At 39.3% G+C, this 27,592-nt stretch overlaps 2 protein-coding genes across 8 annotated transcripts in view; one reads left to right on the top strand and one right to left on the bottom strand.

The window, feature by feature from the left end:
* The window catches only part of LOC306901607 (nectin-2), a 59,168-nt gene extending 44,733 nt beyond the window's left edge, over positions 1-14,435 (bottom strand). For 2 of the 3 annotated variants that reach the window (XM_079469494.1, XM_079469496.1), the window contains exon 1: positions 13,980-14,435. In XM_079469494.1, coding sequence (XP_079325620.1) covers positions 13,980-14,028 — 49 coding nt within the window. In that variant the 5' untranslated portion in view covers positions 14,029-14,435. The remainder of the gene's footprint in view (positions 1-13,979) is intronic. The other variant, XM_079469495.1, reaches the window with a different exon arrangement.
* A 595-nt stretch (positions 14,436-15,030) lies between these two features.
* Positions 15,031-27,373, top strand: g6fl (g6f-like). Of its 5 annotated transcripts, none has more exons than XM_079469490.1 (14): positions 15,031-15,259; positions 16,145-16,231; positions 16,905-17,231; positions 17,316-17,585; positions 17,934-17,966; positions 18,897-19,220; positions 20,863-21,117; positions 23,653-23,694; positions 24,983-25,021; positions 25,111-25,233; positions 25,387-25,460; positions 25,652-25,678; positions 25,917-25,963; positions 26,102-27,373. In XM_079469490.1, the coding sequence occupies exons 2-14, from the start codon at positions 16,180-16,182 to the stop codon at positions 26,121-26,123; spliced, it is 1,635 nt and encodes a 544-aa protein (XP_079325616.1). In that variant the 5' UTR covers positions 15,031-15,259; positions 16,145-16,179; the 3' UTR covers positions 26,124-27,373. The 5 variants fall into 5 exon arrangements, with proteins under 5 accessions (XP_079325616.1, XP_079325617.1, XP_079325615.1 ...); XM_079469491.1 differs by having other exon boundaries at positions 15,041-15,922; XM_079469489.1 differs by lacking the exon at positions 15,031-15,259 and having other exon boundaries at positions 16,037-16,231; positions 25,114-25,233.
* Positions 27,374-27,592: the final 219 nt, after the last annotated feature.

Below are 27,592 nucleotides of genomic sequence, written 5' to 3'. Positions count from 1 at the left end.
TATTAAGTAGATAGTCAAAGAAATAAATGACACAAAGGGCTAAAAGAGAACACGCACAGTCGCACACACGTGGTATTAAGCCATTAAATGAGCCGGCTTTCTGCATCTCCTTTTAAAGGATGCGAGAGAGATTAGACAGAGGCTGTAGAGATTTGCCATTACTTTTGATTAGGCACGGATCATCCTGGATTTTCTGCACATCACACTTACACACTGACACATCAGGAAGAGCGGCTAATTACAAACAGGCAGACGCTCGCGCACACTCCTGCAGCGGCGCATAACTAATTACCTGCTGCGAGCGTCTGCAGGTGAGAGGAGACGAGAGATGGGAAGAGAAAAAATGAGAGGAGAGAAATGAAGATGAGACATGAGATGATGATGATACCGGAGGGGACAAACAACTGAGAAATGAGAAGAGCCAAGGCAAAAAGACTGAGACTTAGGAAGAAGGATGGAGAAAAACAAAGATGAGACATGGGGAGAAAAAACGAGACATGAGTAGAGAGAGGGTTATCGCTTCAACATCTGCTTCTCGTCAAACACATCGGCTGACACATTCCAGATGAAATCTGTGAGAAGAACTCCAGTTATCTATGAGGGAACAGCCGCAGGAGATCCGGACTGGAACTGCCGTAAGACGGGCCGTAAACCCATCACTCTTATTTCCAGGAATTAGGAGGGGAGGAGGGAGAAGGGGAGAAACAGAAAGAGCGAGCAGAGAAATGCAACAGCTGTTTCCCATCACATCCGCACAGATACATGGCCATCAGCTCACAGACGCTGCCCTGCGGAGGAGAGAGACAGACACGGGGTGGTGTGCGTGTGTGTGGATGGTCATGGTGGGGGTGAGGTTTAGATGAAATATAAAGCCAGGGTTTGGAGTCACTGGAGTAACCTGCTCTGCATTCCCCTTGTGTGAGACTCTCTTTGTCGTTCACTCCCACAGACAGCTGAAGTTCCTCCACACTCTCTCTCTCCCTCTCTTGCTCTCTTTCTGACATTCAGAACAAGAAGGGCCTGTGTGAGTTCAAAGATGAAGGGACCCAGAGGAAAATGTGTGCGCGGGTGTCCTCATCAGCCCCTGCTTCACCGTCAACTCAAGACAGCGGTGAGGAGAAATAGGGCACAGCCATCTGAGACGAAATCTGTTCCTTACCTCACACAGGCAGATGGGAGTGTTGTTTGACAAGAAATTCAACAAAAACATGCAAGAAACGTTGAACACATTATGCAAAAATGTATCTGAAGCACTAGACACACACTCGCAAAGCAAACTACCGACGCACGAGTTGCTTGTATTTCAGTGACTCATAAGATTAGGGAAAACTTCACGCACGCTGATCATCGAGGGTGTGAGGTCATCTGACAGTGGTCGGGGGTAAGCGCACCGTTTCCATGGCAGGGAGGAACCCCCCACCCCCAAACCTGCACCCCTCTGAGTTAGCGTCTCCATTAACTATTGGGGATGGAGACTTGCACCCCCACAGCAACTTTGTCACGGGATGTAGTCAGTTTCACAGATTAAAGAAACGGTTCACCCCCCCAAAATGTGGTCATCATTTACATTTACCCTTGAGTTCCAAATCTGTATAAACAGTAGGAAGATTACAATGCTAGTCAAAAGTGCCCCAGAATGGTTTGCTTTCCTAAATTCTTCAAAATATCTTAATTTGTGTTCAATCGTAAAAGACGTTTACGAAGCAATTTTTCCCACTATGGTAGTCAATGGTGGCCAACTGTTTGGTTAAACAAATACATTTATACTCTTGTAAATAAAGATATTCATTTTTGGGTGAACTGTTCTTTTTAAGTCTCAGACTAAAATGAATGTTTAAGCTGAAAGGAACTTTACCTGAAATATCTTAAAATATGTCAGTGACATTGTTCCGTCTCAACATCCACATCAGTAATTTTCTTCTAAGGCATTTTTATAAAGCGACTTGAATATCCTCATTAAACTAAGACAAAGTCCTGGCTTAAGCGAGGCTTTGTCAATTAAACCAAACCTAAAATATTAATAAACCAAACTAAGAAGAGATGAATCAAGTTGTATGTGTAATGTTATGAAAAACACTTGAACACACAAACCTACCTCTCATCCTCCCTCTCATGTCCCTCCGAAGCATTTTGAGAATGATAATGACCCTAAGTATACAAACAGCGTTTTTGTTTGCCTTGCTTTCAGTCTGTGATTGATCTCTCATCAGCCGAGAAAACTAAAACAAAACACTAACATCACTTCAAAGAGCCATTGTTTACAAGATCTCTAACCTAAATTGTTTTATAAACATAAATGACTATTTACCAGTTTAAATGGGGATAAATAAAACTAAACATGACTTAACACAAACCTTAAATGAAAAACATCCTGACAATATAATTAAAACATTATTTTAGAAATATGTGAACACTTCCTTGTGCCCCAAAAATGCAATTTGCCTGTATCAAGTTTTTTTATATTTATGTGGTATTATCATGATATTTTATTGCAGCTTTATTGATGTTCTTAATACTGTTAAGTTACACGTTATGTCTTTAACACCGACACACTAAATAAACATTGATATTATATCAAATAAATTGCAATTTATACTGTATATAACTAAGTAATGATTTATAGACTGCTAAATAATTATTCTATGTACTACCGTGTAAGCTATTGTAATAGAATTAGGAACAATTACGGTATATATTAACTACAATCATTCACATTATTACCCATGATGGTAAACAGCATTATTGAATTACACAAACACACATGCACAACTGCAATCAGTCTGTGCACGATTTAACCCTGTCTAACTCCATTATCGTGCACCAGGTATAAGGTTATGCTTGAACTCTCTCTCCCTCTTTCTGTCGCTTCTCATCTCTCATCATCCGTCTCTTTCTGCGTTCCACCTTTCCGTGCATTCATTTATTTATCCATTCATCCAGAGTGCAGTACAGCAAACAGAACCAGCAAATGTTTTCTTAACCCTGATAACATAGGACAAGACTTGATTTAATTTGCCAAGAATTGTTTGGACGGTGGGCGTTACACAACACAATATGCAAATGTTGCTCAATAATCGATTTGCCTGTTGGTTAACATTATCCAAATCCTCTGCAAGGTGTAATAGGCCTGAGCAGAATTTGAACTTCATTTCAGAGGCAGAGCAAGTTTTTGATAAAAGCTCATAAAGTTTGCTTGAGATTAACACGAACTGAATTTAACCGTTCGTAAGGAAAGCACACGGAGAGGAAATGATCGCAATGTCCTATAAAGAAACAATTGTGAATCTGTAAGATACCACTGAGCCCTGACAGAGACTCTCGCCTTTTCATGCGGAAAGATTTTGTGGTTTGCAGGTTGACTTTCCATCAAAATGTAGGGCTGAAGAGGAGCAGGAACGGACAAAATGGAGTGTCACTAAAGGCAAAATGTTAAAGCGATTTGTTTCATCTGCTCTTTTCTACTCTTCAGGAACAGCATCAAGCCCTAACAAAAGCACACGCGAGGTGAGAAAAGACTACCCATGTCACTCAAAAAGATTGTTTGAACAAATCTGTTTCAGAATCCTGAAATCCGTTAACAAAAAAAAGAAATGTCCACAACAGCTCAGCGTAAGAGTTGTGCGCCTGTCAGCTTCCCCGCCGCTGAACCTTAAAATATCAATCTTGTTCTCTCTGACACCTCTCCTTCCCCTTCATCATTCATCTCTTCATCCATCCACCCATCCCTCTCTTCCTCTGCATCTGAATAAATAAACACAGAGAAGGGGAGCGAGGGGAACCAGGAGAGAGAAACTAGGACACTACAACGTGGGACCTGCAGACCTCCCCCACACACAGGCACTGACTGACTGACAAAGAAAAAGAGAGGAAGGAACGCTAAACCGCCACACATTTAGGTAAAGCGAGGCAGGAAGACATGAGGAAAAAAGGCAGAGCAGGGTAGAGATGTGCAGGAAACAGGAAAGTCTGCAGGGGGGGTAACGCAGGCAGCGGAGGTGGTCGCCAGCACTACTTATTAATAATCAATACCAGATAAATCTTTCCAGTATTAGACTTCCAGTAGTTTACTTAATAAACCAACACTTCCAAATCAGACAACTCCGGCGTTTAATCACTCGGAGACGTTTTGTACATCCCTCGCGCCGCCTTGGGCTTTTTTCCCTCATCTTATTTGGTTTGTTCTCTCACATGCCCCTGTTGCCCTCAGGGTTTGCTTATGACACAAAAGAACAGCTCACAAACTGAAAATAAACCGGGAGCACACTTATATCATGTTAGTCTAGTCATACATACGATATGCTTCGGGATGTTAAGCTCGCATGCAAATGGGTGGTTGACATTCAATTTCCAGCAGCAGTGAGAGCTAAACTGCTTTTATTTTACGCACTGTAATTATTTTACATGCATAAATTTAATACGCAGAGAAAAATTCATGAAAATGAAAAATTCATTTCTCACATTGCTGTGAACCGCAAACAAACTAAACGTTCCTTAAAGAAACTAAAAGAACACACTGAAATATATACTTTCCCAAGAGTTGCACATAAATTGGAAACCAAGATCGTATAAAAATAAGACCGACATAAACAATAGATACACACGGAGAGATATTATATTTCGCATAATGTTTTGCTTCTCACGGAGCCACAAAAGAGAAAGAGAGGATGAAAACGATCCATTCAGCCATCATGCGGGTGAGTGACATTTCTCCTCTCTTTATTCTTCTCTGTAGTTGTGTCCTCTAGAGACCAGAGAAAGAGAAGGGCAGGGGCTAAAACGCCGCTATATCGCTTACCTGTATGAGCAGACATGGATGAGAGAACAATAAGGTTCTTTCTTTAGGCACACTCACACATACACACTTGTTTGAAAAGCAGTGTATTTTAAAAGATGTGAAGGGGAAAACACAATGGTGTCTCTGTTACTGAATGGTCACAGATTGATGTCCCTTTATTCAGTGATAAAATTATGAACATTTACACCGCCAAGCTGCAGAAATAACATTGTAAAAGTAACCATGTGCACACTATAGTCTTTTATACGTCGTGGCGATGTCATAAATCATATTTCTTATTAGCGTTTGGCTGCCACTGTCACTGTTTTTACATTACGTGAAAAAAAAGTAGTTCTGGATATTGTGGAAAGAGAAGTCAAACAGGTTTAGTAAATCCACGTAAGCATTGTCATTTTTATGTAGGCTACAATCCCTTACAATTTTTCTAGCAAACATGATCACCCACTCAAAAATCTATTGCTTTACTAGATTCGCCTCACGGGTTCATACACGTATTCTGACCTTTAACTGAATCGCAGAATGATTTTCTCCGCTTTCTTCAAGTGTGTTTTTCTCATATCCATCCTTCAACAAGTGCCGTTTCTCCGACTCTTTGTGTTAACCTTCATGAACTATGTTATGCGACAAGAAAAGAAAGAGACGAGCGAGAAGAAAGACCACAGGGAGAAGAAAAGACAGGTCACAGACAATTTTGAGAGAAACAGTGAGAGGGAAAAACGGACCTGCTGGTAGAGGAGAAAGCAAAGGGCAGAAACACTACAAGTCTGAGGCATGGCTCGGTGTTAACATTAAATAGGAACAGACTGGTTTTATTTGTAAGGGTGAACTTGTATGAAAGTTAAATCAGGAGGAACATAATGCCTGCGCGGCCCCGTCACTGTAATAAACGCACACGCAGCAAAGAGACCTGGTTTTACAAAGACAGCTGGATTAAGCAACATCCAGCCAAATCCACCGAACACAACAGACAAAAACATTCCTGGAAAACAACAAAGCTTTAACAACCTTTTCAGAGACTCAAAAATAAACAATAATGAGTCAGAGATAGAGGGAGAAAAAGGCAACCAGTGAGTCAAAGACACAACACCTCAGCGGTGAGATCGAGGCGTTAAGTGGAGCAGATACTCAAGATAGAAGTGAGAAACAGGGGATAAAGAGAAATACAGAGGCTGTGGGGAGGATGGACTGGGCTTGTTCATTAAATGGCCGACGGGAGGAAATGACGGAGACAAAAGACATCAAAACAAAAGCAGATTGTTAGGAAACCTCACCTAAACAAAATATTAATTTGTTGTTCACATACTAAAACAAAGCTCAAAGGAAGTCCTTTTCAATAGACCATTTTATGAGTTTGTTTGATTTTGGTAATTCACATACTTGTTTTTGGTTTAGAGTATTTTTTATAAAATACTGTCTCTACAAAGCACATACACTAACATGCACCCAGCAAAACTCCAGGGGACCACTTTACCTGCCAAGACACTGTAAAGAAAATATTTGTGTGTCTAAGACTCAAGACACAGTTCCCGCTCTCCTCTATGAACTATGATTTTGTTTTATTTCTGCGATTCACACACTCGTTCTTGGTTATTTCACACTATTACTTCAAACGTACTGACCTTATAAAATACTACAGGGAACATACACTAGCATTCACCAAATATACCCCGAAGTCGCTGGAGACGAGCAAAATTATCTTAAAGGTCATTGTGGTTTGTCTTTGACAGCTCGCTACACTGGGCATGCTAATGACATTAGCGTTCTCAGAGGAGCGCTGTGCAGTTCGCGCTAACAGGAATCTTGTAATACGATAATTCTGCTCACTGCCACTGTGGTGTAGTTACTGTAGCCGGTCTGGAATGAGGGTGCAAAAAGACTAGGCTATTTCGGTCTGGCTCGGATCCAGCCCAGCCTCCGTCATGTTGTCAGTGAGGAAAACTGAGCGCTGACACGACCTTCTGTTGTCCAGGTGCGGGGAGCTCAGGAAATGAAATAAGGGTAAGCGGTGAGAGACAGGCGCTTTACACCCTCACTAACCCCAGAGGAGCGAAGGAATTAAGAGTGTGAAAGAATGTGAAAGTGGTTGCTTTTTACAGCTTTTGAGAGACGTGGATGTAAAGCAATCACACAGGGTTTATTTTTCAGAAATACAATCTCACTACAAAAACGTAACTATTTTACCATATGGCTAATTGGTACAATCCCATTCGGACATTGTAGTACGATTTGGTTTTGTGCTAGTGACGTTAGGGATGGGGCGGTGTTAGGGGTGGAGCTTTAATTTAGCTTTTTTTGTATGAATTTATACGAATAAGCAACCTCGTAAAATACTTACAAATTCCCATGAGATCATGTTGCTTTTACCAAAAATAATAGACAGGCAACAATTAAGAATTTCTGTAAAAGGAAAGCAAGAGATTCTCTCAAGTCTCCTTTTTTGTGAAAGTTGCGTAATGGTAGGGCTGGGCGATCTTCCCAAAAAAGCTTATCCCGATCTTCATAAAAAAGAATCTCGATCCACGATTGGAATAGAAATACTAGGCTACACATTCACTTTTTTTGCACAAAGCGCTGGTGCTACAGAGGTTTAAAGTTTTGTAGCACAGGCCAAACAGTTGTACAGGTAGCACACGTATATACATCGCTGTTACAATCTTTAAAAAACAAAAATGCAGATCATCACATAAATAGACTGGTTAACAACAAAGGACATTCATTTTATATACAATGGGGATCAATTAGGGCCATATCATATTTAGTTTCGCCATCTTTTATTGTTCGGTGTTGTCCATTTTTACCATACAAATACAATAAGTAATATATTTGTCCACATAATACTGTAGTAGCCTATACTATAGTATTTACTAGGCCTAAAGTAAACTGCAGTTAAATTCTTAGACAATATAGTGCTTTGAACCTTACTATAGTAAATATTAAAGTATACTACAGTACATATTCAACAATTTGCTCTATCAAATACTAGAACACTACAGTATGTTTTAATTCGAAAACATGTTTTCTATTTTGACGGGTCAACGTGAAGACTCTCCCACAACAGACGCTTGAGTTAAAGTGCGTGTAATTCAGTGAAAACGGTTAAATGCACCTGAAATAAAGCGGTTAAATGCACCCAAAATAAACTCTCAATGCAACTCTGGACATACAGTGAGACACAAACAAATCCATGAGCTTCACGCGTGTAGCACGTTAAACTGTACAACACATTCACTTATACACGCAACAGATTTAAATAGCAGGACTCCGCGTCTGCATCCCGGAAATCATAGGCCTCTGGATATAAGATATATGACCTTAATGCAGCCGGGGAAAGGTTTTAATCGCAAAATAGACTAAGACTAAGTATATAAGCGGTGCGCCGTCGACTAACGTCACAAACAAACAAGCACAAGGACAAACACACTTCACACAAACAAGCCGCTCTGTCTAATGCAGATGCAAAACTGTATCACACACGTGAGACCTCAAGGCACGGCGCGAGTGATTTGAAAGCAAACAAAGCTCTCTGCTCTCGCGGTGCTTCAATGTCAAACCTGGGTCTGTGCAGCGCTGAATGATGTCCAACACACCTCTTGTTTTAGACGACAGACAAGATCACGATCCTCGCGATTCTGTTGAAAAGTGGATTGAGGACGCCTTCAAGATCAATCGCGATTTAAGATCGTCAGATCACCCACCCCTACGTAATGGTCAGCAAGTCAAATCAGCGCATGCAAACTAAATCGTCCTTTCCAATTTTGCACACAATTTTCATTTACAGTTAGCAAACAAACTGTGGGTATGGCAGTGGATGTAGATTAGTCGGGGAGATATAAGCATAAGACTAAGTAAACAGAGAAAATAAATCATTAAGTTAAACGTCCTCTGAAAACGGGGATTATATTTTACAGAGATGCGAGTCCGATATGGACAGAGGCGTAATGTCTTTAATAAGCTGTGTCGACTCACAAGGGCATCGCTGGCCTTGCTGATCAATACGCGATCAATAAAATAAAGCCTAGCTTCCATGGCTGCCTCTGGCTAGACGACTCCAGATGGATACACTAAGGACAGAGAGAAGGGCGAGGTCAATCTTCTAAATATTATTGCATTCACTTCATAAAAGGAGAGCGAAAACCCAAAGCTGATAAGAATAGCAGCCCTCTTTTTAAAGGTGTTGAATGCATGATTTGTGGATGGTGAATGGGCTACTGAAGGTCACCGAGCACATGTGTAATTAAGGACAGAGACGTCCATGCGTGCTTTATCGCAGACGGCGTATATAATTTTTCCATCCGTGAAGAATAGCATAATTCAAGACAATTTTATTTATATAGAGCTTTTCACAATGTCCATTGTTCCAAAGCAGCTTTACAGGAGAAAATAGGAAAAGCTGAAAAACGATAATGATAATGATAACAAACAACTAAATCTTTTGAATTGTGGTCCATGCAGGACTCATAACAGCACATGTGCATTTTTAAAATGACAATAAGAGCGCGTACTGCTGGATAGAGACTCTTTTAGCATAAGTAATACTAAAATCCAACTCTCTGCACTGGTTTTCAAGTCTTGCTTATGGATCTCAGGGCTTGACATTGAGCATTTTCATGTGGTTGACCTTTGGACAAGCAAAATTTGTCATTCACTTGTCCAAGTACAAATATTACTAGTCCAAAGATAAAAAAAATTATATTTAGTTTGAAGTGTCAATATAATTCTAGATAAAAGAACAAAGGCAAGCAGTAATGATTACGTACATCTGGTGCTACAGAGGCTTCAAGTTTTGTAGAACAGGCCAAACAGTTGTAGCACAAATATAAAATGTCAGTTATCATTATTAAACAATATGCAAGTGCAGCTCATCACATAAATAGGCAAGTAACGAATGACATTAATAACTAGGGCCGTATCATTTTTTTTACTATACAATAGTACGACTATTACAACCACGACAAACGCAATTCACACAAACACGCAGCTCTGTCTAATGCTCTTATTCTTATTATTCTTTGCACAAACCGAATTTTTATATTTTTCAAGTTACTTGATGGCAAGTAAAATTCTCTCTCCCTTGCCCATTTAAAACATTAACTTGTCCCGGACAAGCGTTAATGTCAATCCCTGGACCTATTTGGAGACACCACATCTCCAGCCGCACTTGTCCTTTACACAATGCCATCTCCTCGAACTCCGCTGTTCCTGGTGCCAGAGACTGCAATAACGTCACAGCCCACAGCGAGTCCCTGAAACCACCGGCATGCTAAATTCATGAGACAGCACGAGTGTGCTTTTAAAATCCTCGGGAATCAAAGCCACTTTCACTACTCCCTCTGTGAACCTTTTAGAACCCACTCACTCATTCCTATTTAAAAACAAAAAGTCATTTCGCTCACTTTATTATGTCATTTTGAAAATAAGAGAGAGGAAAAAGAAGCTATTTCTTTATGAATCCATTAATTGGAGGCTCTTCCTGTCAAGGCCACGATGAACCGAGGCTGAGTGAATATAGGGCAAATAAATTTGAGTATCCTAAAAGCCATCAGGAATGCAATGAAAATCATAAAACGAACCAGATGACATTCTGTCTGAAGGGGCTGAAATCTCATCATGTCTTATTCCTTCTTATACCATTTGGCTTGTTTTTTTAAGAGATCTGTAGACATTTTCCCGGAGTAGACATGACCTACTGCAGGAATCTGGCAGCCCTCAGATATCCAACATCAATCTGGTAACCACATAACACTATTCAGACCAACTGGCTATTGGCCCCTGGAGGGTCAGTGATCAGGGGGCAAACTCTGCCAGCATGGTGACATGCTGGAACATAAGTCAGCAGGTATCCAATTCATTCGCGTTTATTAGCATTTCTCAGAAAATGGATGCAATTTCACAACAACGCTCACACAGCACTTCTGAAGCAGACGGGAAACCACAGCATGAGAAGAAGCCTCTTTTCTCTTTCCTCCGTGGCACTTTTGTTTCACTTCACACCATCTTGTTGGAGGCACTCGCTTGGTTGTCTTTCCATCACCAGGCAAAAGACTAAAATATGAGGACCAATTAAGTGGACATGTCAACCCCATGAATCTCTAAAACCATAAAAGCATTCTGAGATCTGACATCTGCTGAACCAGTGGGACTCGAAAGAAAGTGACAAGAATAGAACGAGGCAACCAGAAACAGAGAGATGCTTTAAGAATCCTTGTCCTCTAAGTGCTTCGAGGACGAGTCCAGATTCATTTTTGGTCAATTTTTAAAGGAATAAAGTGATTCTTAAAAATTCCCCGACTAAAAACCAAGGTACTTATTTCATATTTCACCTGTCCGTCTCTTTAGACTGATATAGAAGACGTTACGTGCCGTGGCCCGTGGGTATCGTTTGGAAGTTGTCTGGAACCCCTCCTGTGTGTATATTAGTGCAGGTTGATGTTAATTACAGGGTCAGTCATTGATTTGAGCAGAGTGCATTCCCAGAGTAGCGTGTCAAACACGGACCCCCGACAAGTGTTAAAAGCTTCGGTTACCCATCTACAAATCCCCCTGCCTGCGTTCAACCGGTCTTATCTTTACAACCAACCCAAATGACAGATCCCAAATCACAGACTGCAGTCTTTTAGTAACAACCCAATGCAGTGGGAAAATCCAACTTTGAATCGAATGAGATATGAATAAAGGAATAGCTGGTAAAATAAATTGTTTAACCAAACTTAATTTTTAAACACAAATAAGCAACCAGCAGAGTGTTCAGAATTGTCCCCGTCTGTTCTTCGCATACAAAAAGTCACACACAAGGGTGAGACAGAAATGTCATTTTTGTGCATTTCTGGGTATACTGCCCTTTTAATCCGTTCTTTCTGTCCCACAAGTCTTCTGTTGCACCTCCTCCCGCATTCTTACTCCGACTGAGATGCTAATAAACAGAGTGGCCTTGAGGTCAGGGTTGGGTGGGGGGGATTTGAATACACAGATGACAATCATCTCTCAAACAAAAGCGAGCGGATGAGGATAGAGAAACAGAGGAAGGAAGGGAACTTGGAAGATGGCAGAATGGTTGTTGTATGTATAGAAAATGTCCAGTTTCTTTTAACAATAAGCTCTTATTTAGCATGCTTTTGTATGCATGCTCCCTGGAATGTGCGTGCGCTTAAGACGTGAAGCAAATGAGCAAAGACAAATCTTACGGCGCAAAAAACTCCCACCTATTTACTCGCTCTTTAACCCAGCTCTGCGTGCACCATGGTCAGCACTGTCACAATAACTGAGTGCGTTTGTTAATGTGCTCACACAGTTTAGAATAAGGTCAGTCTAGCCACTGCCTCCATCATCATAGCAGCCTAACATTTACGAACGGCCCCTCCTCCTCCCTCATTCAAACACAAACACACACTTGATGCATTCAGTCACAGACGCTACAGTAGGCCCCCCTAACCCTGGCTTTCAATAAAAACACAGCATCACTATGGCAACAGGTTCAAGCATTTTTTGACCCCTGTTCACTAGGAGGGTATTATAACACAATCAGTAGCTGTTATTGTGTGGATCTCTGCTCCCAATAGCACACATTTCTGCCTGGTGACGCAACAAAAGAGATACTGGATAGTGTTTTATAAAAGATAAAAAGACGCTTATTTGTCTGCACATTTTTTCATGGAAAAACTAAAGAAAACATTACTGATGTTATTAAAATAAATCGTATACTTCAATGGGTTTAGCTCAGTTTGTTTTTTATTAGGAGCACAGTAGAGTGAAGTCTCACTCGGGGGACACCGAGTGCAAAAAACAATGCTTTGACCCTTAAAATATTTCACAGCTGCTGCATATAAAGGCGAAAGCTCCCAGGACACTGAACTAAATGGATGCGAAAGAGGAAGGTAAAAGAGAAAACACAGAGAGTGTTTATACTGTTCAGTTAAACGAAGCAATCTTCCTCATCTCTCTTCATAAATAAAACAAATCCTTTGTTTCAATATTCTTGTTTTCCCCCTGAAGAGCCGCTGATGTACTGTGAAATGGGACCAGGCAGAAGAGCTCCAGCCCATGAATAAGTTAAAAGAGTGAATGGCGTTTATAAATTATGACGCAAACGAATAAGACGATCAAGAGCTGCACATTATGACGTCACAAAACTTTTAAGAACGTGCCGGTGTAAGGTGATCAATAGGTGATCATTTGGCTACACTGAACAGAAACATCATGAATTGAGATGAATAAAGATCTGGGAACACTATTACCACACGCGCTCGGTTGGACACGCACTCACCAGCTATTCAATGACACTCGACACCAGTTTAGCTCGCTGTCAGGTGTAGGTGCACCTGCGAGCCATGACACGGCCACTGAATAATTGAACGGCAAAAAACAGCGAAGGATCGAGGCTGCAAACAGAGCTCAACCTGCGATGAAGAGAAACTGCACAATGAGCGAAGAGAGGCGTGAAGTGAAGTATGACTTGACTTAAAACGTAGTGACGTAATGCTATCAAACCTGATCCGTGACGTCACGAAATATAATAACGCACCTTTGACGAAGTTATTCAAGTCGATTCAACAAATAATATCTCCAAGCGTGCCTTGTAATCTTCAATCTGTTTCTTGAAACGAAACACCCCGATGAAACTTACACCACGAAATTAACGTTAGAAACACCCTGTTGCTTTCGTTGCGCGAGACGGATTGACGTTCATTTATTCGGGTCACTTCATCTGGAAATAATAGGATATGATTTGAAAGAGTGAGGGGAGAGAAGGCGCAAGGGACGTGGGGGAATCGAGAAAGAAACGGAGTAGAAACGAGGGCATTGCAGCACGCAAAGATAACGCATTTAGTTTCGCAAACAAACACACCTGACAACACCTACCAGGAAAAAACACTTTCCAAAGGCCACACCTAGAGAAAATGGCGCTTACCGAAACCAAACTCTTATCATCTATATCAACAACATACGACATTGACGATCAAAGTTTTTATTTACACAACATCAAACACTGCTTCTGCTTAAAGATAAACTAAAGACAAATAAAATCCCGCATGAACCGTGGGAGAAGTGCGGCACACACATTAGTGGGACATTCATGCCATGATATTGAGTTGCGCCAGCGCGCTGTTGACTACACGTTAGACTGAAACCGAAAGACAACACTCTAACTTATATGATCTAACAACATACTGTGAATATATGATTTTACCTTGAACAATTAGAAGAAAGAGTGCGGATAACATTCTTGTCATGTTCATCGGGAAAGGGGTGGACGGTCCACCTGGATTAATCTGTCTGTTGTCCGCTTGTTGACCTCAATCGGCGTAGAATCACAGCACAGTTAAACAAAACAGTCTAATGATGACCGTCGCAGATGAAAAGTGTAACGTCCTCAGTGTGGTTTCCCTCGGTCGTCAAGTGCTGAAACTTGTGGATAAGGTGCGCCTCTGTTCAGCGCGTTTCTCTCCGATTGACTGTGAATTTATGGTTTTAGTATCGTACAAAAGTCCTTCTTAACTGAGCGGAGAGTCCGGATTCCTGGTAAGAAACGTCCTACGGGTAAATAAATATCTAGTGAAGGAGTTAAACGCTCCGCAGACGGTTGAGTCTCAAACCCGTCGCCCTGGGATTGTACTGTTGAAACTCTATCAGAGGCGCCGCGCTCATTGGACGAAACCTTGTGATGTCATTTCAACGTCACGCTGCTTTTAAATCTACCTAAAATTTCACAGGGTACTTTCCAGCAGCCAGAAAGGTTTTGACCACTATTTTAACAATTTCGCATATTCTTTTAGTATTAGTACCAAAGTTATTGAACAGTCATTCAATTCGATAGTAAAATATCACGTGATCACCCTGTTGGCCACGAGATAATGAAAATAACTTCTAGTGAATTATTAATTAATTTAATACATTTCATGCTAATTTATTATTCTGATCATTTACGTCAAGTCAAATTAGCTGAACTACATCATTTAACCTTAAGGCTTCACGTTTAGTTTCGATTGTTCATGACTTAGTAGAGAACACTTCAACGATATTTACCTCTCACGTTGAACTATTTACTGTCTGAAAACTGAAATTGTTGCTCCATTATTGGAGTCATTTCAACTGTGCGTTTTGTAATTTGTTTACAATTTAAGCGCAGTGATGATTTTTTTAGCATAACGAGTTTCATTGAGTTGATGCCCATAGTGTTTTAGGTAAGTTAGCTTTAGTAAGGAGTTTGGGGTAAACGCGTTCATTTGGAGCCCAAGCACAGGCAGCTCCAGTGCTCTTCCTGCTGGTGATATTCATACACTACAGTTTGTGAAACGCACACTTTATTTGACTCCTCTACAACTTTTCCACTGCATTTCAATTCACGAAACCAGCACAGTACACATTTTGTATAGCTGCATCTCTAAACGAGCATTGATTTTTCCCGGAAGAGATGTGTAGCTGTTTTTCCGGAAACCAAATGCATTCACATTGAACAACACTGTACGCGTGAGTGAGATCAGTTATGATTGCTGAAAGTACCGTCCTAATGGACAAAAGTGGACAGAAGTGCTTGACTCTATCTCAGTAATGCCGTTCAGTGTCGCTTCCGCCACCCCGCTAAATTCTAACTGAGGCATCTATCTCTTCATCCATTTTCTGATTATGCGCACATGCAGGATGTCACGCACGGTGCTATGACTTTCATCAGTTCATTTGGCCTAGTTTGTTCTCTCTGATGTTTCTCTTCCCTTTGCTCACTTGTCCTTTCTCCATTTCACTTTCCTTCATTCACTTTTATCTTCTTTCTTATGGACTCTTTCTCATTCTTTAGCTGGAAGGTAATTAGGAGCTGGGCTGGTAATTGGACTTGGAGGTGCTGATAAGTCTGTTAGCTTTAATTAAAGACATTTACAGGAATGTAAAGACATTTAGCCAGAAGCTAAAGACCATTTCTGATTATATCTCTTAATTCATTTCACTTATGCTCTCGCTCTCCTACGCACACACACACACACACACACACACACACACACACACACACACATTGCATAGAAAGTTCAATATCCCTTGTGAACAAATTTTATTGTGTTATTTAACTACCGACAGATAAACATGTTGACCATCATGTTAAGACTACAGTACATATATTTGGAAAACTGCTTCCGTTTGGTGAGTGAGTTGACAATTTATTGTGTTTATCAGTTTCTGTCACATGATTGTTCTCAGCTTCAAGCATAATGCTCTTTCCTGCCTCGTCCATGAGATCAAACCCGGAATAGACGCATATATATACATGCACTATAGTTATCAGCCTCAAAGACACACACGAGCATCATCAAATTCAGACATTTGAAGATTGTTTTGTTAACATTTTGAAAATGTTTCTTTCAGGCAGCACTGTGGATAATTATTCTCTTGCCTTTCTCATGCTTATTTGTTCTGGTATGTGTTTTATCCCTCCACTCCTGGCAGATCAAGGTATGAAAATCTATTCTTACATTAATAGATATTTTAAACTGCTAATACAGTCACAGGAAATCTGGCAAAATTACTGTTTTATTTTTATAATAACCGGATGATTAACATTGAAATATTATGAACAGTGAGTTTTTTTCTAGCGCAGTTCAAAAATACAGACATTTCTTTCATCATTTGTCCCCCCTCATGTCATTCTAAACCTGTACTTTATTTCTTCTGCAGAACACAAAAGCAGATATTTTGAAGAATGTTGGTAACCAAAAAACACCGTTCCCTTAATCTTATTTTTGTTAAACAGGAAAATCATATAGAGGTTTTGAAAAATGTGAGGGTGAATAAATGATGAAAGTTAATTTTATTTTTGGGTGAACTATCCCTTTCAGAATCAGATATGTACAGTAATACAGTACTTTCTACAGCCACAACTGGAATGTTCCTAAACGGTTGACTTGATAGAACATTAAAATTTAATTGCACGAGGGACTAAAATGACTAAAGGATGATTTTCTGTTATCGAAGTTCAACAGTTTTTATTCTTAGGCTGATTAACATTTTATAACTGTTGCTTACAAAAACTTGCTTCTCAACTTTTGCTAACCACTTGATATACTATTATAATAAAAATTATAATCTTCTTACAAAAAGATACTTTTTGTACATCTGGTCTGTTTAGGTGACGTATGGAACAGCGTGATCATGGCACAGGAGGGTGAGTCCGTCACCCTGTCCTGTCTTCAATCACCGCCCGCACCTTCTGTACTGATTACCTGGAAGATGATGCCTGTCCGAGGGGATCGCTGGTCATATCTGTTATCAGTCAAATGCAACCATGGCCGGACAGACGGACACAAGAGCATTTTGTTTGAAAACAGAACTTTTGAGATCTCTACAGATGCCTCGCTCATCTTCCAAGCCTCAGCACCCGCGCTGTTCAACTGTGTGATAGAACACGCTGACAAAAAGCTACAGGAGAAGATTGCTCTACTCGCTTTGGTTAAATGTTGAGTTTAAGCTAAAGAGCCACCATACATTATTCTTTTAAGTCTCTATATGTCTGATGTCTCAAAGCATCCCTTTCTTTTAGTGACAGTCACTCCTGCGCTGCCCGTCATGGTGGACAGAACTTTGAGATTGACAGCTCAGGTGTCTCCGCCCTCTGTTGATGCTTGGGGGTCGTGGATGTCTCCATGGGGCAAACAGCTATACACTGAGTTCAGCCGCGCCACCGGCGTTCTGCTCAGCAAGCTGCCTCGCATCACACGTAGAGACAACGGAGTCTTTACTTGCAGAATTGGTGTCCTTGGTAACAGTGGCATTCATGTCTCAGAGCACAGGGTGAATGTGACAGTGAAGGGTGAGATTTGAAGATATCTTTTGAAAACACACACCATACATTATAACCACCAAACAAGACATTCAACTTTCATACCCCTACAAGGGTTTTACACAAAGTTCAAAAGATAATTAGTAGGTCAAATTACATGTGTCAAATATTTGATATTTTGTTTAAAAATTGTTCTGTTTTATGTTTTTTATTACTGAAAAAAAGAACTTAAATGTTTTAGTACAGCATAGAATCTTTCATGTAAGCAATAACATGTTACTGTAAAAGCAGCTTTCTTGATTAAAGTCCGTAAAATCCTCATTATAACAACCTAATATAAACCAAATTTCTCTCCCATTGTTTCTTTTTCTCTTTTAGAAAAGGTGTTTCGTTTTTCAGATGTGACATATGGTAAAATATTTGATTGTTCCTGCAATACTATTATGTGTTAAATAGGACCTTCCTTATGTGGCATTGGCTTTAGGCAGCCTATACTAAACTCAAATAAACTTAAAGGCATAGGTCACCCAAAAATGTTGTCATTTATTTGTCCTCTGGTCATTTCAAACCTTCTTTTCTTTTTCTTCTGCAGAACAAAAACAGGATATTTTATAGAATGCTTCTAACTGAATAACAGTGGTACCCATTTACTATTGACGCAAAACCAATGCAAGTCTATGGGTCCCGCCGTTGTTTGCTAACTAACATTCTTCAAAATATGTTCTTTTGTGTTCTGCGGAAGAAATAAAGCTTTGAAATTACTAGAGAATGACAGAATTTAAATTTTGAGTGAACTATCCCTTTAACTTTAACTAACAACATACTTTTCACATGCAGTAAACGCAGTAGGCTTTATTATTAAACCACAGCACAACAGCTAAAACTATTTGACGAACTATTTCAATTTATACAATTCACCCCAAACATAAGTGTCAGCCCGTGGTTAATCAGGGTTATTAAATCTGAGAGGAGGATGTTTCTGAAAGAGCTTTCAGTGAGTTTAATAACCTAATCCCCATTTCCATCCTTCTCTCATTTTTAATATCTCCCCATATGACTTTGCTCTCAGACTCATAATGCTCTATACGCTTGACTGTCTCGAGAACAAAGAATCTGAATTGGCTAGCAGCATAGTGGATTACTGTGCGGACCGGATCACTCCAAATTAATGATATTGTTCATGTATCACAGCCCATTATTTCACTCTATTAGCCTCTAATGCCTATGCTTTATCATCTTTTGCTTGTATTTTCCACTTTTTCTTGTACTGCTTTGTGATGCTTGGGCCTCTTGGCTGCCTCTTTGGTCATTTTTCTTTATGATATCTTATGACCTTTGCAGGAGCCCCAAGGTCTATGGCAAGAATCTCTTATTCATGGGTCACTTTATCCTGTCCTCCTGTCCTTGGTGACTATGTGCTGCTTTACTGGAACCATCCTGATTCAACAGAAATGGAGCTTATATTTCAGTTTGACCGCTGGAGGCTGAGTGTCACAAACCAGTCCTTACGCCACCTTGATTTGATAGAGCCCCAAATCATGGCAGCTAATGGGACCTTCGCCTTTCTTTTAAAACCAGCCCTGAAGGATGGAGGAAACTATTTATGTGAAGTCTTTCTGGATGACCAGGCTTTCAGCCAAGACAACATACTGATTGTTCTACATGGTAACCCTTTTTACTGCACAACACTGATTAAACAATTTCAACTGAACACACTGTCAAACCCACAAACATTGTGTTACATCAGCACAATAGGAAATGTGATATGCTTTTAGAGAAAAATTCATTTTAATTTAATTAGCATGTGTATTGTGGCCATTCCAGTCCAGTGTATGATGACTTTCAACAAAATCAAACCTTAGTCATCCAAAAGCAATGTGAAAGACTGACAGCATGGCAAGACACATGAAAATGGAAAAAAATATTTGTATGTACAAATATTACAGTTGTATTACTTAAAATATGAACTTCTTTTCTTTGCTATTTTTGAGGTCTGAAAAAATACATAGTATCTTTTCTGTTATTTTAACCTTTTTCTCAGGTTTTTACAATATTTGTATTAGAAATTTGGGATAGAGTTTGTTAATAGTTCGCAGAATGAAACAAAAATTATAATTTTGCCTAATCACATAAATACTCAATTCTAAAAAAACTAAAAATATGCTTAATATCAAAATATTATTTTAAATAGTTTCAAACCAGGATTAACCACACTGTGTTGGAAATGTCACAAACATTATTTAAGTACTGGAGTCTGTTCACCCAAAAATATAAAATCTGTCATCTGCTTATTCACTCTCTTATATCTTATATATCAAACTGTATACTACTTATTCTTCTGTAGAACACAGAAGAAGATATCTTAAGACATGTCTCAGTTTTGAGTCCATACAATGGACGTACAATTTTGTAATATCCCATATTTTCTATCTCAAGGAATTTGGTGTAATTTAGTTGTCGTTTATAATTCAAATTGTTAAATAAATCTACATCTTACATTTTTCAAACACAAACCAGCATACCACTTAGAGAGAAAGCTTAAGACACTCTGTGGGTTTTGTCTTTTCTCATCTCATAGTTTTCTAATCCTGGAAATGTGGTACCCCTTTAAATACCATGAAAATACCCCAGAGATTAACACAATTCAATTGTGATTACAAACATTACAAATTAGTTTTACATTCTGCAACCAAAGAGTGTAAACATACACTTGTTGATTTATTTCTAATGATACATGTGCCTGCATCACTTATCTTAGATCTTATAATTACAAATGCTGTTATATCAATCACAACAGATCAGTATTCACCTATCAATCCTTCAGTGTCTTGATTTTCATTTTTTATCCCCTTTTTAATCTCATCACCCTCTGTTCTTCCTTTAATCTCTTTTCCCTTATGTCCTTCCGCTCTTTTCTTCTCGCTCGATTCTTACTTTTGTCTGCTCTCTCTCTCTCTCTCTCTCTCTCTCTCTCTCTCTCTCTCTCTCTCTCTCTCTATATATATATATATACCTCCTCCGCTTCTCTGTAATGTAATGTTTTATAGTAGGCCTCATTACAGATCTCATTATGTGTAATTACACCTGCCCGTTGCTGCTGACAACTCTGTGGGTTGTGGGATTGCCGTGGTAACGGTTGAGCACAATTAGTTTAGGATTGATACCGCCGTGAGTTTGAAAAGACACTATACATCAGTCACAGTCATTCGCGGCTGACCGGCTCCACCCGACTGTTTAAGGATTATATGTCATTTAACCCTTCACCGACTGTTTCTTCTTTTGAATTATCCATCTGTTTCATTATCAGGTTACACCAAAACATCCCCTTCCTCCCTGGATCTGATCTGTAGCTACACACCACATTCCCAGGTGAGCTTGCTGAAGTGGTCACATGTTCAGAACACCAGCCGTCTTCTGGAATCAACCGGAGTAATAGGCCGGTTTAAGACCTCTGTGGCTCTCCCCGTGACCCCTGAGACTGCTGGAGAGTATGCTTGCACTCTGTATCTGAAGAATGGAAAATCAGTGCAGTACAGCTACCGCGTGCAGATGTCAGATATAGGTGAGAATATCAATTGACACTCAGTGTGTGTTTACTTCCTCCTCCCTTCCTCTGTTATTTTGCTCTTACTTGCTTTTTCCTTTTTATTTCCTTACTGCACGCGTTCTTTAAAGTATAGGTGTCAAAAGCTGACTGAATGTATGCATTGTGGCTTGTGTAAATAATATGATTGCATTATAATACCGTTTACTTGTTTTATTTACACTCTTGCTGTTGATATTGTTGCAGTTGATAACATTTGTGCATTTACTAAATTGTTTGGGTGGACCAACCAGGAATTAGCGATGCACTGGTTCCCTCGACCAAAAGCCTATGAATTTCTTTTTTGCATAATTTGTTAGATTTCTACGCGTTATGATGTTTAACGTTGAAGGAAACTTTAGCAACCGCCGTTTTTAGGACACGATACAACTTTAAAAATCACGAGCGGATTAAAACTGGTTTCTTAATGTCATAGAATAAAACTTTATATTTAGAGGTTTTGTTAACCATTTAAACAAAACCCCATTAAACAATCTACATTAACTTTGGTGTGCTAGGGTGGCCATTTCCATAACACCAAAAAGGAGGACACTTTGCGGCATTTAGTGAGGCAAGAATAACTGCATCTGGTGTACTCGCAAATACAATACAATTTTGTCTATCATATCTATGGTATCATGATACACTGATTCTGAAATAGCTAGAGAATTTGATCAACAACATATCTTGATGTAGACCTATGTGTAACAGAGGCAAAAAAGTGTTTGTTCACAGTATTTGTATTTATTCAAGACACTTCCTGTATGACTGGTGATGCTTGACTGCATGATAGACTTTACAAAGATCTGCAGCGGAGATTTTGTCATCCTGAGGTGATGTTGCCTCTCGAAAATAAGACCTAAGGGAAGACGTACCAGCAGCTCGGTCACCTTTATGTTTTTCAGTGCTGGCATGTCGGTCAATGGCGGCTTTCCCTTTACAACTAACGTCCACTTCACAGCGACATAGTGTGCAAAATACATGGAAAGCATCTCTACTGCTTTTTGATATGAATTCGTGTTCTTTTGTACATTCCGGATTAAATGATGTCGGACGTTTAGGCATGTTAATTATGATGTGACGTAGCCAGTACGTGCTCCAGCTCCACGTCGTGGAGGCTTGTTTACGTTTTTAACCAATTATATATCAGATATTTATTTGACACCTCTTTCAGCCAATCATTTGTTTGACCGGAGATCTCACGGCGTCAGACCAATAAAGGTTTTACAGCGCGTTTTTTAAGGCCGATTCAGCGCAACTCCGAAAAGGAGGACAAATGAGTGGGACAGGGGGCTTAAAATCCGGACTGTCCGGCCAAAAGCCGGACGTATGGCCACCTTAGGTGGAACTCACTTCTGGGTTTTGCATACAGTACGTCATCTCTGCGATACTCAATTCCCGCCCATTCCGTAGTAGGCTGACTATAAAGGACCATATTAGCTTTTCCTCTATACGACCTGGAACAAAGTTCACAAGGAACAATAGCTCTGTCTTTTAAAAAAAATGTTTCCTGTCTGTGGTGAGTTAAGGTGGTTCACGTATGAGTGTGAGATTGTGTTATTGTCAAAAGCACTTTGATCTTCATAAAACTCTCTTGCAGAAAGCACAAGATGAAGGAAGCACGTAGTTGTGACCCAGTGGCATAATAATTATTGTTATTTATTCAATAAGTGCGTATGCGCTATATGCGTGCATTTGTAAAATTAGTAATTGTATATATAAAAAGTTATATACATTTTAGAGGACTGCGGCACCGGTGCCCTCATAAGATTCCATCATATCATTTATTTAGACATAGAAGGGTAATATTGCGAGTGGGCGGGGCGCCGTGTCGTTGAAATTTTCTTGCAAATACAATAATCATGTTAACAGACTAACGTTAGCTAGCGACCGTGGAATCATGAATAGATTTGCTACCAAACTTGGAGGCTTGCAAATATAAAAGTTGACTGGCAAGTGTTTGCTAACTTAATGCAAAATAATGTTGCTGCTGATATCTACATTTAGATGTTGGTTAAACCCTATTGTACCAATGCCATGCATGACATATCTCAATTTTATTAAAGTAAAATAAGAACCGGTAAATATAAGGTAGCATGCACAATAAATGACTAGAAGCTGAAAAACATTCCTTATGCAATAAGGCTGGTTTATCATGGATTTTTTTACCATTAGCTTCATGTTAGCTCAGCTGTGCTGTCAGGCTGCTTTACATCTGCTGGGTAATTAGGGCCGCTCTCTCTTTAAAGATCTGTGCTATATGTGTATGTATGTATGTACGTATATATATCAGCACAGACCTTTAAAGAGCGAGAGATGTGACCCTGTAATTACTTTTCTATACGAATGTGTGTGTGTGTCATATTTGTACTTTTTAAAATCCCAAATGTTCATGTAATTTCAACAGCAGCACAACCTTACTGCATAATAGTTGTCTTATCTGATGCCATCCCTAGGCTGATTTAAAAATGGAATTTAGGCTGCTATATTTAACAGTGACTTTGTTTTATTCAGGTGTGAGGATGGTGGATCAGGAAAGACAGGGGAAAGCAACAGGTAGGTCTAACATTAGGTGGAAGTGTAGAGGGAGCTTGATACCAACTTGATACTTGATAAAGGTGGGGTGTAACGGTTACAACGATCCATGAATACATTTTTATATATTTGTGTTCATATACCATATAATTATGGTAGGCTTACAGTAGCTGTCTGATATACTTTTAAAATAAACCTTTATTATTTCAAGCCCATATATGATGATGTCCGGCAGGGGGGCGCCAAAACTGTTTCTGCATACCCCCCTAACACTGGGTAGTTGCGCCCCTGTGTAAAACTATATACATAAAATGAAATATTTGTATATTGCAGTGCTTTAAATCTTCAATTTAAAATCTTGATTCAATCAAAAAAGGAAATTGACATGACAATATTAAGACTAGTCAAAACATTTATTAAGAACATGAATTTAATTGAAATTTTCCAACGCCTCATCTTTAAGATCATTTTTCACAGTGTAAAGGCCGCAGTTCAGTAGAGATTAATTTTGTTGTGTGAGTGATAGGATGCGTTCCTCTTGTGCTTCATTGAACTCAGTTTTCATAATGCATGACAAGAACATTAGGTTAGTGGAATGATGTAGGTCACTGGAGAGGTCACATACCATAACACAGCTCAATCAAGTGCCAGTCCCCTGACCAATCAATTTCATGAAACCTGTCTCCATCAAAATGGATTATTTAAAATACAAATATTGAATCTCTGGGGTAGCCGTGTGCAGAAAATAGACATTTTACACAGTGCTGGTATTAAAAACGAGCTCTTGCTTCTATGTTTACATTTAGTCAAATAGCAGACACTTTTATCCAAAGCGACCTACAGAGATTTCAGGGAGCAAAAAAGCAATATGTCATACAGGAGCAATAATACAATAGGTGCTAATACCAAGTTACTAGTTTCAGCAAAAGCCAGAACAATATCTGTTGAAAGGAAGAGAGAGGTTTTTTTATTTTTATTTGAAGTGGTTTGTTTACCCATGTTATTTATTTTCTAGCATGGAACACAAGAAAAAAATCTTGAAGATGTTTTCTTGTTGTCTCTTGATAAATAGTTTGACTCCGTTCATAAACCAGTCTGAATGATTAATTCATGAATTACTACTTCTGTGTGCCAAGGATATTGGACAGATGTCAACATATTTAGTGAAGAATCTTTAGAATTTAGTTTTTAAATATATTCAAACGTGAATAGTTAAACTAAAACTGTAAATGTTTATTTATTTTTAATAGAAACAGAATGAATTCATTCTGATACATTTCTTTCTATTCACACCTTTATTTCGGTGCAGGTACAACAGTTGTTCCAGGTTCTGCAGTGCCACCTGCAGGTGAGTTCATCACTACAGCTCAGCTTCATTCACACTTATGCACAATCTAACTTAGCTTTTCTTGTTCTGTCCTCCCCACACTCCCCCAGCAGACAATGTTTCAACATCATCCTTTGTTTCCACCCTCCCATTGCTCCTATTTGTAATACCCATGATTGCAATCGCTGTTGGGGTGTTGCTATGGAGACAGGGCTATTGCATCACACGTCGAAGTAAGGCCCTGCTTTTGTTCGTTTATTCCCCAATCTGTTCATCAAAGACCTGAATGCTTTCACTTCACCCTGGAAGATAGTGATGGACAGAGTAAAACACAACAGATGTGTGTTTGATGTGATCCAGATCCTTGTGTGTGTCTCTGTATGTAGGTGTTGAGCAATCCCTGTCTCGTCATTCTGGAGAGGTGGAGAACATCTATGAAAATCCTGATGATCTGAGACAGGTGATTGAAATGCACAGCCCCTCCTTTTCGCAGTTTCTCGTTCTCATCTCCTGTATTATTAAATCTATTTTCTTCTGCCCTTTCTTTCTTTCACTATGTTGATCCATGTGTTTCTCTCTCAATGTATACCTATCTCGGCTCTATTATTAAATCTATTTCTTCCTCTTTCTCTCCCTCTCTTCTCCTGGCAGACATCTCCCCAAGGCGCAGTCTACATGGTGAGTTATTACGGTCCTTCTCAGGCAGAGCACTGAGTAATTGTGTGTGTGTGTGTGTGTTTTCCAAAATGCAGGTCCCTATATTTTGCAATCTATTTGAATGTGTGTGTGCCTCTCTTTAGTCTGTACTGTCACGCCTGCATTAGTGATATTAGCACACCCAAATCAAGCCTCTGCCAAACTACAAATGTGAAAATCTCTGCCTTTTCATTCTTTTCCCTTTTCTCTGTCTCTCTAGGATCTAAAGCCAACGGGTGAAATGGACGTATATAAAGAATTAGATAGGTGAGAAATGATTGGGTCCAGGGCATGCAGGGGACATGGCTCTGGTGTGTCATTGTTCATGTGCACATTTTGCATTAATCATCCAGAGCTAATGTTTTCCTGGTTTGTGTGTGTGTGTGTGTGTGTGTGTCATTTCAGATACGACCAGTGCTGTTCCTGAGTTTTCAATGGATAAAATCAATATATCCAGAATTATATGTATAAAAATTGAGCTGTGTTACTGGTCATTTTAAATTCAAATAAAACAGAAATATTGCTTATGGGACCAAAAAATATTTCAGATTATAACCTGCAAATTGAAGGCTGCGCTGTTACTCCAACAAATACCGACCTAGGCATTATATTAGACAGCAACCTGTCATTTGGAAATCACATCTGAAATGTCACAAAAACTGCCTTCTCCCACCTTAGAGATGTTGCCAAATTATGAAATATTCTATATGTTGGTGACGCAGAGACGCTTATTCATGCATTTGTGACCTCTAGACTTGAAGTCAAGTCTAGGTTTATCTATAAAGCACACTTAAACATGGCCAAAGCCAACCACAGTGCTGTACAACAACAATTATAGCAGAGAACCAATATACATAAGCATCCATAGGACTTAAAAAGAAAACACTGATAAACAAAAACTAAAATAGTAGCAATACAAATATTAACACTGCTCAACTCTAAGAATTAAAAGCCAGGGAGAACAGGTTAGTTTTTAATAAGGTTTTAAACAACGGTAAGGTGAGAGCAGCTCTAACGTGCAGTGGTAGAGCGCTCCATAAGATGGGACCAGCCACCGCAAAGCTCTGGAGCCTCTTGATTGATAAATCATCAATAAAAAAACTACAGTTAGTTCAGAACGCAGCTGCCAGAGTTCTAGCATGTCCAGAAAATACCATCACATAAACTCAATGTTATCTTCCCTTCACTGGCTACCCATTAAGTATTGTATTGACTTTAAAGTTCTTTTAATAACTTATAAAGTCTTAAACGGTTTAGGTCCTACCTACCTAACAGAGCTTCTATCACACTACAAGCCATCACGCTCTCTAAGATCTAAAAAGTCAGGACTTTTGATAACACCTAGAATGACTTAATCCAGGGGGGTCGAGCTTTATCATAGGTCGCACCTAAACTGTGGAATGAATTTACTGATACAGTTTGAGGGTCAGACACACTCTCCCAATTTAAATCTAAATCTTTTCAGCAAAGCATTCACTTAAAATATATAACCATAATAAACCACCGGGAGAATGCATTTATTAGATATTATTTACTAGAATGATCTTGATCTTCTATGAACACCATGTACTGTGATGTGTTTTAACATTTTGTGTTTTTCTTATTTTCTTTTGTAAAGCTGCTGTGGAACAATGCATATTGTGAAAAGCGCTATATAAATAAAATTGAATTGGATTGAATTGAACTGGTGTATTGATTCACAGTTTCACTGACACTCATTCACATCACTGGCAGTCACTATGACATCATCTTTAATTATGACATAATCCCAGTCATTATAACATCACTACCATCCATTATGACATCACCACTGGCTGTCACTATGATGTAATCTCATGTATTATTAAATCTATTTTCTTATACCCCTTCTTTCTTTTCACTTTCTCAATTTATATC

Source organism: Barbatula barbatula, assembly GCF_947034865.1.
Source record: "Barbatula barbatula genome assembly, chromosome: 12".
Taxonomy (NCBI): Eukaryota; Metazoa; Chordata; class Actinopteri; order Cypriniformes; family Nemacheilidae; genus Barbatula; species Barbatula barbatula.
This window is presented reverse-complemented; position numbering and strand designations above follow the sequence as displayed.